Source organism: Prinia subflava, chromosome 2 (assembly GCF_021018805.1).
Source record: "Prinia subflava isolate CZ2003 ecotype Zambia chromosome 2, Cam_Psub_1.2, whole genome shotgun sequence".
In the NCBI taxonomy this organism is placed as follows: domain Eukaryota; kingdom Metazoa; phylum Chordata; class Aves; order Passeriformes; family Cisticolidae; genus Prinia; species Prinia subflava.
In genome coordinates, this window is record NC_086248.1 from 610954 (window position 1) to 623806 (window position 12853).

At 46.6% G+C, this 12853-nt stretch overlaps 1 protein-coding gene across 2 annotated transcripts in view; it reads right to left on the reverse strand.

Moving 5' to 3' along the window:
- Positions 1–12853, reverse strand: part of ASXL2 (ASXL transcriptional regulator 2) — a 67590-nt gene that overhangs the window by 14937 nt on the left and 39800 nt on the right. For both annotated transcript variants that reach the window (XM_063422422.1, XM_063422448.1), the window contains one exon: positions 572–684. In XM_063422422.1, the coding sequence (XP_063278492.1) occupies positions 572–684 (113 nt within the window). The remainder of the gene's footprint in view (positions 1–571; positions 685–12853) is intronic.

Here is a 12853-nt window from a genome sequence, read left to right on the forward strand (position 1 = left end):
CCCTTCCCTTCCCTTCCCTTCCCTTCCCTTCCCTTCCCTTCCCTTCCCTTCCCTTCCCTTCCCTTCCCTTCCCTTCCCTTCCCTTCCCTTCCCTTCCCTTCCCTTCCCTTCCCTTCCCTTCCCTTCCCTTCCCTTCCCTTCCCCAGGCACTCTGTCCATGGAATTCCTGCTCTTCCCTTTCCTCCTGTGGCCATGCAGCACCCTTGGAATTCCATGGAATTTCCTGGCAGGGAATTGCTGCCCACCAGGGGAAGGAATTGGGGCATTTCCCAATTTTCCAAACCCACGGAGTTTCCCCTGACAGCAGGGGAGCTCTGGGATCTCACCAAGGGATTGGGGGAAGAAATCCCATTTCACAGCCTTTCTCTAACATAACAAGGATTTCAAATTTCAGATTTTTGTTTGGGGAAAAGCCAAGGAAGTGAGGAGTGCAATATTCCACATTCCCATCCCCTCCAGCAGAGGGGGGAGCTGCAGGCAGGCCCCGGTTGGAGCCCTGGGTGATCTCCAGGGAAATCAATACACAATAAATCAATAAATGAAATTAAATGGGTTTAAACACGTTCCCCACCTGCTTGAGAGCCTTCTTGCTGTGCTGCTGCGAGGACGAGAGGCCCTTGGCCGGCAGGGACGGGGACGCAGCGCCGGCCTGGGGGGAGCCCGCGGGGCCCAGGCGGGGCGGGACTGCGGGGACAGGGGAAATGAAATGGAAATAAAATAGAAATGTCAGTAGAAACAGAAATATCAATAGAAATAGAAATAGAAATAGCAATGTCAATAGCAATAGCAATAGCAATAAAATAGAAATAAAATAGAAATGTCAATAGAAACAGAAATATCAATACAACAGAAATAGAAATAGAAATAGAAATAGAAATAGAAATAGAAATAGAAATAGAAATAGAAATAGAAATAGAAATAGAAATAGAAATAGAAATAGAAATAGAAATAGAAATAGAAATAGAAATAGAAATAGCAATAAAATAGAAATAAAATAGAAATGTCAATATAAACAGAAATATCAATACAACAGAAATAGAAATAGAAATAGAAATAGAAATAGAAATTGAAATAGCAATGTCAATAGCAATAGCAATAGCAATAAAACAGAAATATCAATATCAATAGAAATAGAAATAGCAATGTCAATAGCAATAGCAATGTCAATACAACAGAAATATCAATAGAAATAGAAATAGAAATAGAAATTGAAATAGCAATGTCAATATCAATAGCAATAGCAATAAAACAGAAATATCAATATCAATATCAATAGAAATAGCAATGTCAATAGCAATAGCAATAGCAATAAAATAGAAATAGCAAGAGAAATGTCAATAAAACAGAAATATCAATAAAACAGAAATATCAATATCAATAGAAATATCAATAAAATAGCAATAGCAATACCAATATCAATAGAAATATCAATATAAATATCAATAAAATATCAATCTAAATCTAAGTAGAAGTAGAAGTAGATATAGAAATAAAATAGAAAACGTCAGTGGAATAGAAATAGCAATAAAATAGAAATATCAACAGAAATATCAATAGAAATATCAATAGAAATAGAAATAAAATAGAAATAAAATCTAAATCTAAGTATAAGTGTAAGTGTAAGTGGAAGTGTAAGTAGAAATAGAAATAGAAATAAAATAGAAATAAAATAGAAATAGCAATAAAATATCAATATAAATATAAAATCAATAAAATATCAATCTAAATCTAAGCATAAGCATAAGTATAAATAGAAATGAAAATAGAAATAGATATAGAAATAGAAACAGAAATAAATAGAAACAGAAATAGAAATAGAAATAGAAATAGAAATAGAAATAGAAATAGAAATAGAAATAGAAATAGAAATAGAAATAGAAATAGAAATAGAAATAGAAATAGAAATAGAAATAAAAATATAAATAGCAATAAAAACAAAAACATTGATAAATATCAATTAAAATAGACATATCAGTAACATAGAAATAGGAATAGCAATATAAATATTAATTAAAATATAAATAGCAATATAAATATCAATTTAAATACAAACATCAATAAAATATAAATTCAATAAAATATGAATATAAATATAAATATTAATAAAATATAATCATCAATAAAATGTAAGTATAAATGTAAACATAAATATAAATGAAAGCATAACTATCACTAAAAATACAAAAATCAATAAAATATAAATATCAATAGATTATGAATTAAGCTGTAAATATCTATACAAATATCAACATAAATATACATATAAAAATCCAAATAAACACACACATAAATATAACTAGTTATGATAGATACATATACATACACATATAATATATATAGATATCTATACATAACTATACATATAATATAGATATAAATAAGTATAACTAACTATAACTATAAATATAACTGTAAATATAGAAGAATAAGTGTTAAAAATATATATAGGTAAAATATTTCCTATAAATATCAATACACATAAAAACAAATATAAATATAATCATACATATACATATAAATAACTATAACTATATACTAGTATATAGTATATAGTTATAGTTATACTTATTATAACTGTAATGTTAAGTTATAGTTATAATATAATAATAATTAATATTATTATAGTTATAATAATAACTATACCTAGAAATATATTAAAATAATTATAAGTAAAGTATACTTATCAATATCAATATTAACATATATACACACTTAAACACAGATATAAACATAAATATAAATATACATATACATAAATATACATCTAAATAAGCATAACTAACTACAACTATAACTATAACTATAACTATAACTACAACTATAACTACAACTATAACTACAACTATAACTACAACTATAACTACAACTATAACTATATAAAAATAAGTATAAGTAAATTATACCTATAAATATCAATATCAATATACATATCAATATCAATTCACATATAAATACACACATAAACCTAAATATAAACTATACATATAACCATAAAGATAACTATAAATATAACCATAAATAAATATAAACAAGTATAAGTAAAGCATACCTATAAATATCAATATAAATATAAATATAAATACACATATAAGCATCAATATCAATATCCACATACACATAGATGTAAATGTAAATGTAAATGTAAATGTAAATGTAAATGTAAATGTCAATATAAATAAGTTTAACTATAAGTAAATATAAGTTAACTCTAACTCTGCAGACACAGGATCCCCCCTCTGGTGCCAGGGCAGCGTGGCTGTGCCAGCAGGACCCCTGTGTGCCAAGGGAATGCCCGCTCTGGCCCCTCTCCATCCATTATTGTGATTTATTATTAATTATTTATTATTAATTATTTATTATTAATTATTAACCCAGCAGAGGCTCCCCCAGGGGAATGCCAGGCTGTGCCCCCTTGGGTGCCCTCAGCCCCGGCTGCAGCAGCTCCTGCCAGGGGCAGGACCAGCACTGGCTCCTCTCCATCAAGTATTAATAATTAATAATTAATAATTAATAATTAATAATTAATTGTTTATTGTTTATTATTTATTATTACCCAGCAGAGGCTCCCCCAGGGGAAACGCCAGCCCCAGCCTGGGGCAGGACCAGCACTGGCTCCTCTCCATTTATTATTTATTAATTATTATTTATCATTTATTAATTATTGTTTATTACTTATTAATTATTATTAACCCAGGGGAATGCCAGGCCGTGCCCCTCTGGGTGCCCGCAGCCCCGGCTGCAGCAGCTCCTGCCAGGGCCAGGACCAGCACTGGCTCCTCTCCATCGATTACTGTGATTTATTATTGATTATTGATTATTAACCCAGGGGAATGCCAGGCCGTGCCCCTCTGGGTGCCCGCAGCCCCGGCTGCAGCAGCTCCTGCCAGGGCCAGGACCAGCACTGGCTCCTCTCCATCGAGTATTATGATTTACTATTGATTATTGATTAATTATTATTTACTATTATTTATTATTTATTATTCCCCAGCAGAGGCTCCCCCAGGGGAAACGCCAGCCCCAGCCCGGGGCAGGACCAGCTCTGGCTCCTCTCCAAGGAAACCCGGGACAGCCTCCAAAGGATATCCCGGGAAAGGAGGGGCATTCCCAGGGCTGGGATATCCCGGGAAAGGAGGGGCATTCCCCAGGGCTGGGATTGGGATATCCCGGGAAAGGAGGGGCATTCCCAGGGCTGGGATTGGGATATCCGGGAAAGGAGGGGCATTCCCAGGGCTGGGATTGGGATATCCCGGGAAAGGAGGGGCATTCCCAGGGGTGGGATATCCCGGGAAAGGAGGGGCATTCCCAGGGTGGGATTGGATATCCCGGGAAAGGAGGGGGCGATTCCCAGGGCTGGGATATCCGGGAAAGGAGGGGCATTCCCAGGGCTGGGATTGGGATTATCCCGGGAAAGGAGGGGCATTCCCAGGGATGGGATTGGGGATATCCCGGGAAAAGGAGGGGCATTCCCAGGGACGGGGATTGGGATATCCCGGGAAAGGAGGGGCATTCCCAGGACGGGATTAGGATATCCCAGGAAGGAGGGGCATTCCCAGGGCTGGGATATCCCGGGAAAGGAGGGCATTCCCAGGGACGGGATTGGGATATCCCGGGAAAGGAGGGGCATTCCCAGGGCTGGGATGGGATTGGATATCCCGGAAAGGAGGGGCATTCCCAGGGACGGGAATTGGGATATCCGGGAAAGGAGGGGCATTCCAGGGACGGGATTGGGATATCCCAGGAAAGGAGGGGCATTCCCAGGCTGGGATATCCCGGGAAAGGAGGGGCATTCCCAGGGCTGGGATGGGATTGGGATATCCCGGAAAGGAGGGGGCATTCCCAGGGCTGGGATGGGATTGGGATATCCGGGAAAGGAGGGGCATTCCCAGGGCTGGGATGGGATTGGGATATCCCGGGAAAGGAGGGGCATTCCCGGGGGTGGGATTGGGATATCCCGGGAAAGGAGGGGCATTCCCAGGGCTGGGATTGGGATATCCCGGGAAAGGAGGGGCATTCCCAGGGGGTGGATGGGATATCCCGGGAAAGGAGGGGCATTCCCAGGGCTGGGAAATCCCGGGAAAGGAGGGGCATTCCCAGGGCTGGGATGGGGATTGGATATCCCGGGAAAGGAGGGGCATTCCAGGGCTGGGATGGGATTGGGATATCCCGGGAAAGGAGGGGCATTCCCAGGGCTGGGATGGGATTGGGATATCCCGGGAAAGGAGGGCATTCCCAGGGCTGGGATGGGATTGGGATATCCCGGAAAGGAGGGGCATTCCCAGGGCTGGGATTGGGATATCCCAGGAAAGGAGGGGCATTTCCCAGGGGTGGGATGGGATATCCCGGGAAAGGAGGGGCATTCCCAGGGCTGGGATTGGGAACAAGCGCCCAGGCCAGGGCAGATGGAGCCTCTGGAGCTTCCAGCTCCAGGTGATTCCACCTCTCCAGAGCCTCATTAGCAAGAGCTAATTGGGGATGGGGATGGAAGCACAGCTGCCCCCGTGCTGCAGTGAACCTGTCTGGGACAGGATACCCGAATTCCAGGAGCTGGGGACACCTCCCACTATCCCAGGGCACTGCCAGGGATCCGGGGACAGCCCTGGGCACCCTGTGCCAGGGCCTGCCCACCCTGCCAGGGAACAATTCCTGATTCCCAGGATCCCATCCAGCCCTGCCCTGTGGCAGTGGGAGCCATTCCCTGTGTCCTGTCCCTCCATGCCTTGTCCCCAGTCCCTCTTCAGGACCCTTTAGGTCCTGGCAGGGGCTCTGAGCTCTCCCTGGATCCTTCTCTAGAAAATAAAAACCGCAGAGTCAGCAAATTCCTGGGTGTCCCCTGACCTGAGGAGGTGACAAAAGCCTCGTGGGCTCTGGGGAACCACACAAGGAGGGTTTGGTGGTGGGGTGACCCTGCCACAGGGATAATCCAGAGTGGCACACCAGGCAATTAATGAACAGCAGGGCAGGAGCCGGAGATAACGAGCAGCTCCTCATTAGCCGGCTCCTAATTAACTGCAGCCAGCAGGATCCTGCTCAAAACCCGGGAGCCTCCCCGAAATAATGCACCAGCACGGGGCAGCGTTCCACTGAGACATGTGGATCAGCAGTGTGAGAACTGAGGATCACTATTTAACATTTTAAAAGTTTAATATGGGATAATAAATAAATAACTAAAAACAACAGCACTGCGGGCACAGCTGGGTGTGCAGGGTGAACTCACAACTCCTCTTAGATACTTGTTCATGGCATTGCTCAAATGCAGATTTGTGAAGATTAATTATATTCACACAGTTTTTGGAGTTTTGAGTATGTTCTGGGGACTCTTTATCTTAGCTCAACCCTTGAGTTCACCATTTTTAGAGTACGTGCACAATGCAGATTTTGAGAGCTGTATTCTGGTTTTTCACAAGGCTCTCTGACCCGTGGTTGGACAGTTATTGATAGTTGAAGGGTCAGGGGTGGATTCTTTTTTGTTCTTTCTTTGCCTGATCCTTTTTAATGTTATCTTACTATAATACAGATGTTCTAGCCATTTTTACAAGCCCCTTCACTCAACATTTGCTATTTCACTGTTGTCAGCTATTTCACTCGTTAGTTATAAAAATAAATGCATCAGTTACTATTTCCCAGCTACAATTACTTCTGCACAAGTTAATGTTACAATACACAGTACAGATCCTCTATTTTAATATTTTGCAAAAGCTTCAACTAGAATATATATTTATCACACTAAGATATTAAATCCACACAGGGATTAGGGTATTAAATATAAAAGCTGACAAATTGTACTGTATCAAAAGCAGTTAAAAAGAGATTACAAACTGTACTATATCAAAATAATTTGTGAAAGTCAACTTAGTTATTTATGTATAAATAATTATTTAGAACAAGTAACCCAGCTCTGTCTCCTGCTCGGGGTGGAAGTGCAGATCAGGAAAATGCTGGAAAGTTCTGAGCAGCACCTGGAGAGGCAAAGCTGGTCCCAAACTCCCTGGGATTGTCTGAACACTGAATTAAGAGAATGGGAAGCAGGGAAAATCTGCTGCTGAAAGAGCTCCCTCAAAGCTCCCGAGGATTCCAAAAAAAGGCTTCTAAAAAGTGTTTGGCTGTTGTTTAAAAACCAAGAATTGGCAGAAGTGATGCTGGCACAGAGCAGAGACCTCAGAGCCCTTCCAGGGCCCCAAGGGCTCCAGGACAGATGTGCAAACCCAAAACCCCTGGTCAGAAAATTCTGAACAGAGATAAAGAATCTGGGCAGGGGGAAGCAGGAACATCACAGGAATTCACTGAAGAGGATGAGAGGTTAATCCTTGGAAATGCAGGGAAATGCAGGGAGCTCCCTGGGAATCCCAGGGTAATCCAGGGATTAACTGCAGGGAGCTCCCTGGGAATCCCAGGTTAATCCAGGGAAATGCAGGGAGCTCCCTGGGAATTCCAGGTTAATCCAGGGAAATGCAGGGAGCTCCCTGGGAATCCCAGGTTAATCCAGGGAAATGCAGAGGCTCCCTGGGAATTCCAGGTTAATCCAGGGATTAACTGCAGGGAGCTCCCTGGGAATCCCAGGTTAATCCAGGGAAATGCAGAGGCTCCCTGGGAATCCCAGGTTAATCCAGGGAAGTGCAGGGTGGGCAGGGACCTCAGAGCCCCCCCAGTGCCACCCCTGCCATGGCAGGGACACCTCCCACTGTCCCAGGCTGCTCCAAGCAAGGGCTGGAGGGACAGGACACAGGGAATGGCTTCCACTGCCACAGGGCAGGGCTGGATGGGATTTTGGGAATCAGGAATTGTTCCCTGGCAGGGTGGGCAGGCCCTGGCACAGGGTGCCCAGAGCAGCTGGGGCTGCCCCTGGATCCCTGGCAGTGCCCAAGGCCAGGCTGGAGCAGCCTGGGACAGTGGGAGGTGTCCCTGCCATGGCAGGGGTGGCACTGGGTGGGCTCTGAGGTTCCTTCCAGCCCAAACCATTCCACAGCTCTCTGACCTGCTGTTGTGGGAGATGACAAATGCAGGGGGCACAGGGAGCGTGCCCAGGTTGTCAGTAAGGGCAGGGATGTCTGCAGCATTAATTCCTGCTCTTCACTTCACAGGATTTCATTTTCCCAGGGAACAGGGCCAGGACACGGGGAAATGGCCTCAGGCTGGGCCAGGGCAGGCTCAGGTTGGACAGCAGCAGGAATTTCCCCATGGAAAGGGGGCTCAGGCCTTGGCAGGGGCTGCCCAGGGAGCTTTGCAGTGCCCATCCCTGGAGGTGTCCAGGGAATTCCTGGAGGTGGCACTGAGTGCCCTGGGCTGGGGACAAGGGGGGGATTGGGCACAGCTTGGACTGGATGGGCTGAAGAGAAGCTCCAAGAACCCCGGAAAGGGGGAAAAGGAGATTTCTGTGTGTGCAGATCCCTGGTGGATTGCACAAGGGGATCCTCAGGAAGCTCCTTCCCCCCGGTCACGCGCAGGAATTGCTGCATTTAGAAAAGCAGGAAGAAACAAAGTGCCAGAGCCAAAACAGAATCTTCATTTTCTATTTTCTCTTGCTCCTGGCAGCTGCTCTGGGCAGGGCCCAGCCCTAGGAGGACACGAAGCTGCCCCAGTAAAGCAGGTGCCACCCTCCAGCTGTGACCTGGCACTCCCTGGCTGCCAGGGTCCCCTCTGTGCCAAAGGATAATGCAAAAATCTCCAGTTAGAACTGAGTTTTACCCCTCATTCCCATTTTCCCAAGCACAGGGCACTGGCAGGGAGCACAGAGCAGCCTTTAATCACTGCAGGTGTTGTCCTTTACTCACCCCACAACTGCCTTTGGTCTATTTTAACCTTGGCCCAGTCTGTTCTCAGTACCTGACTTCTTTTTATAGATCCCAAATCCAGAGACTTTGAGCAGGTCAAACAAACCCTGGGAGCCAGGAGGAATCCTCAGCTGTACACAGACTCAAGCCAAGCTGACCACTGCCTGATGGAGAAGGATTATCCAGCACCTGGCCTAGCTCGTTTTCCCCTTTTTCCTTAAGCTTGGATTTACAATCTCTATTTTTTTCCCCATATTTTTCCTTTTTAACACAGGAACTCAGGCTGGGCTTTGCTGGAGCCCCATGACTGCAGCTCCATGATCAGCACAGCCTCCTGCACAGCCCTGGTGGGACAGCTCAGGGGCACCTGAGCGAGGCTTTGCCACACCTCAGCTCTCAGGGCGGTTCAGAACACCACAGAACCCCAGAGCATCCTCGGAGAATCATGGAATTGTTGGGTTGGAGAAGCCCTTGGAGAGCAGGGAGTCCCCAGCACTGCCTCGTGTCCCCAAGTGCCACATCCACAGGGCTTTGGATCCCTGCAGGGATCCTTGGAGAATCATGGAATTGTTGGGTTGGAGAAGCCCTTGGAGAGCAGGGAGTCCCCAGTGCTGTCCCGTGTCCCCAAGTGCCACATCCACAGGGCTTTGGATCCCTGCAGGGATCCTTGGAGAATCATGGAATTGTTGGGTTGGAGAAGCCCTTGGAGAGCAGGGAGTCCCCAGCGCTGCCCCGTGTCCCCAAGTGCCACATCCCCAGGGCTTTGGATCCCTGCAGGGATGGGGACTCCAGCCCTGGCCTGGGCAGCGGTGCCAGGCTTTGTGCCCTTTTCCAAGGGATTGTTCCCAACACCCAAGCTGAGCCTTCCTGAGGCGTTTCGACAAGCCCTGAACCCCGGAGGAGCTGTGTCCATCTCCGAGCTCCAGCCATGAGCCCCAGCAGCTGCTGCACCTCCAGCCCAAGCCTGGGGCTCTGTGTCACCCCCGGGGCCACCGAGAGCCCCGAGGCGCTGCCGGGGGAGCCCTGCCCCGGGTTCCTGCCTTACCTCCCCGGGGCCCTGCTCCGTTCCTGCTGCTCCCGGGGCCCCTGGGGCTCTGCAGGGCCCTGAGCTCCCTCCCCAGGCCCAGGGGTGCTGCTGGAGCTCTTTGTTTCTGCATTTATAAGGAAGTGGCTGCCGCTGTTATCCGGACACATTTCCTGTCGCAGCGGGGATGAGCACGGCCCCGCCGAGGGCTGGGGCAGCTCCTGCCTGCTCTGCCTTCACCTCCAGCCCCTGCTCCCACAGCCCAGCCCTGCTCCCAGGCCCTGCAGAAACCTCCAGCTGTGCCCTGAGCCCTGCTGCCCCGAACCCTGGGGATGGGCTGGATCCCAAACCCCTGGGGATGGGCTGGATCCCAAACCCCTGGGGATGGGCTGGATCCCAATCCCTAGGGATGGGCTGGATCCCAGTCCCTGGGGATGGGCTGGATCCCAAACCCCTTGGGATGGGCTGGATCCCAATCCCTGGGGATGGGCTGGATCCCAATCCCTGGGGATGGGCTGGATCCCAATCCCTGGGGATGGGCTGGATCCCAAACCCCTTGGGATGGGCTGGATCCCAGTCCCTGGGGATGGGCTGGATCCCAGTCCCTGGGGATGGGCTGGATCCCAGTCCCTGGGGATGGGCTGGATCCCAAACCCCTGGGGATGGGCTGGATCCCAAACCCCTTGGGATGGGCTGGATCCCAAACCCTGGGGATGCTGCCGACCCCACCCTCGCAGCCCTGGCTGTGCTTGGGATATTCCCCAGCTCAGTCCCCAGATTTTGGGGTTTGGTGGTGGGGAAGGAGGTTTCTGTGCAGCCCTGGAGGAGGGCTGCATTCCAGGGCTGATGCTTGACAGCTCCAGAGGAATCCTCCTGGCTGGAATTAGCACACAAAGGGAGCAAGTGAAAATGAAAGCAGCAGAAGGCTCAGGGGAAGCCTGAGGATCTCTGCCAGCCCCACCCTGTCTCTCCTGGTGCCCCAAAGCCGGGCTGGGAGCTGGGATGGTCGCTGCCATTCCCTCATTCCCACTTCCACTCTCCCTGGCTGCGGGACAGGGCGATGAGCCAGGCTGGGATGGAGCTGAGCCATGTTCTGCTCCTGTGGCAGCTTCCTGCACATTAAACATCCCCTCTGGCCTGCAGCAGGATCCTGAGGCCGCAGGGTTTGCTGGGGGGACGGAAGGAACCCTTCCAGATAAAGGAAATGAAATACTGAAAACGAAAGAAAACCTTCCCTGCAGACTGCCCAGAATCCCAGACTGGTTTGAGATGGAGGGACATCAAAACTCATCCAGTGCCACCCTCAGGCATGGCAGGGACACTTCCCACTGTCCCAGGCGGCTCCAAGCCCTGTCCAGCCTGGCCTTGGGCACTGCCAGCACAACTTTTCCACCCACTGCAGCTCCCAGAACAGAGAGCTGGGGCTGCACGTGGTGAGAATCACCCCAGAACATCCCTGAGTGCCTGAGGAGGGGCATGCACAGAGACCTGGACGTTCAAATGTTCACACACAGATTGTTGGAACTGAACAGAACCCCAGGATCCCTGAGGATGGAAATCCCTGCATGGCCATGAGCACACCTGGCACAGAGCACACCTGGAACAGAGCACACCTGGTACAGAGCACACCTGTGCTGGCACAGAGCACACCTGCCCTGGCACAGAGCACACCTGGCACAGAGCACACCTGTGCTGGCACAGAGCACACCTGGCACAGAGCACACCTGGCACAGAGCACACCTGGCACAGAGCACACCTGGCCTGGCACAGAGCACACCTGGCACAGAGCACACCTGTGCTGGCACAGAGCACACCTGGCACAGAGCACACCTGGCACAGAGCACACCTGCCCTGGCACAGAGCACACCTGGCACAGAGCACACCTGTGCTGGCACAGAGCACACCTGGCACAGAGCACACCTGGCCTGGCACAGAGCACACCTGGCACAGAGCACACCTGGCACAGAGCACACCTGCCCTGGCACAGAGCACACCTGGCACAGAGCACACCTGGCACAGAGCACACCTGCCCTGGCACAGAGCACACCTGCCCTGGCACAGAGCACACCTGTCCCAGGTACCTGTCCCAGTCAGTGCTGGGGTTCTGGGTCCTGTCTGGCTGAGCTGAACAATGGAGAGCCCGAAAATGGAACTTTACTGGAGGAGAAATAACAAACACGGGGCCCTCACGGTGCGAGGGGCACCCACAGACCTGGGGCAGGGCTCACTTAACAATCTATAGGTTATGTAAGATATAATGCTATCATATATCCGGTTATAATATAAAATATAAAGTTATCATATATCCAGTTATAATGTAAGATATATGGTTATACTATAAGATATAAGGTTATCATATATCCAGTTATAATGTAAGATATATGGTTATACTATAAGATATAAGGTTATCATATATACAGTTATAATATAAGATGTAAGGTTATCATATATCTGGTTATAATATAAGATACAAGGTTATCATATATCTGGTTATAATATAAGATATAAGGTTATCATATATACAGTTATAATACATGATATAAGGTTATAATATAAGATATAAGTTTATCATATATCCAGTTATAATATAAAATGTAAGGTTATCATATATCCAGTTATAATATAAGATATAAGGTTATCATATATCCAGTTATAAGATGTAAGGTTATCATGGATCCAGTTATAATATAAGTTTATCATATATCCAGTTATAATATAAGATATAATGTTATCATATATCCAGTTATAATATAAGATATAAGGTTATCATATATCCAGTTATAAGATGTAAGGTTATCATGGATCCAGTTATAATATAAGTTTATCATATATCCAGTTATAATATAAGATATAATGTTATCATATATCCAGTTATAATATAAGATATAAGGTTATCATATATCTAGTTGCAATATAAGATACAAGGTTATCATATATCTGGTTATAACATAAGATATGAGTTTATAATATAAGATACAAGGTTATCATATATCCAGTTAGAAGATATGAGTTTATAATATAAGGTACAAGGTTATCATATATCCAGTTATAAGATATGAGT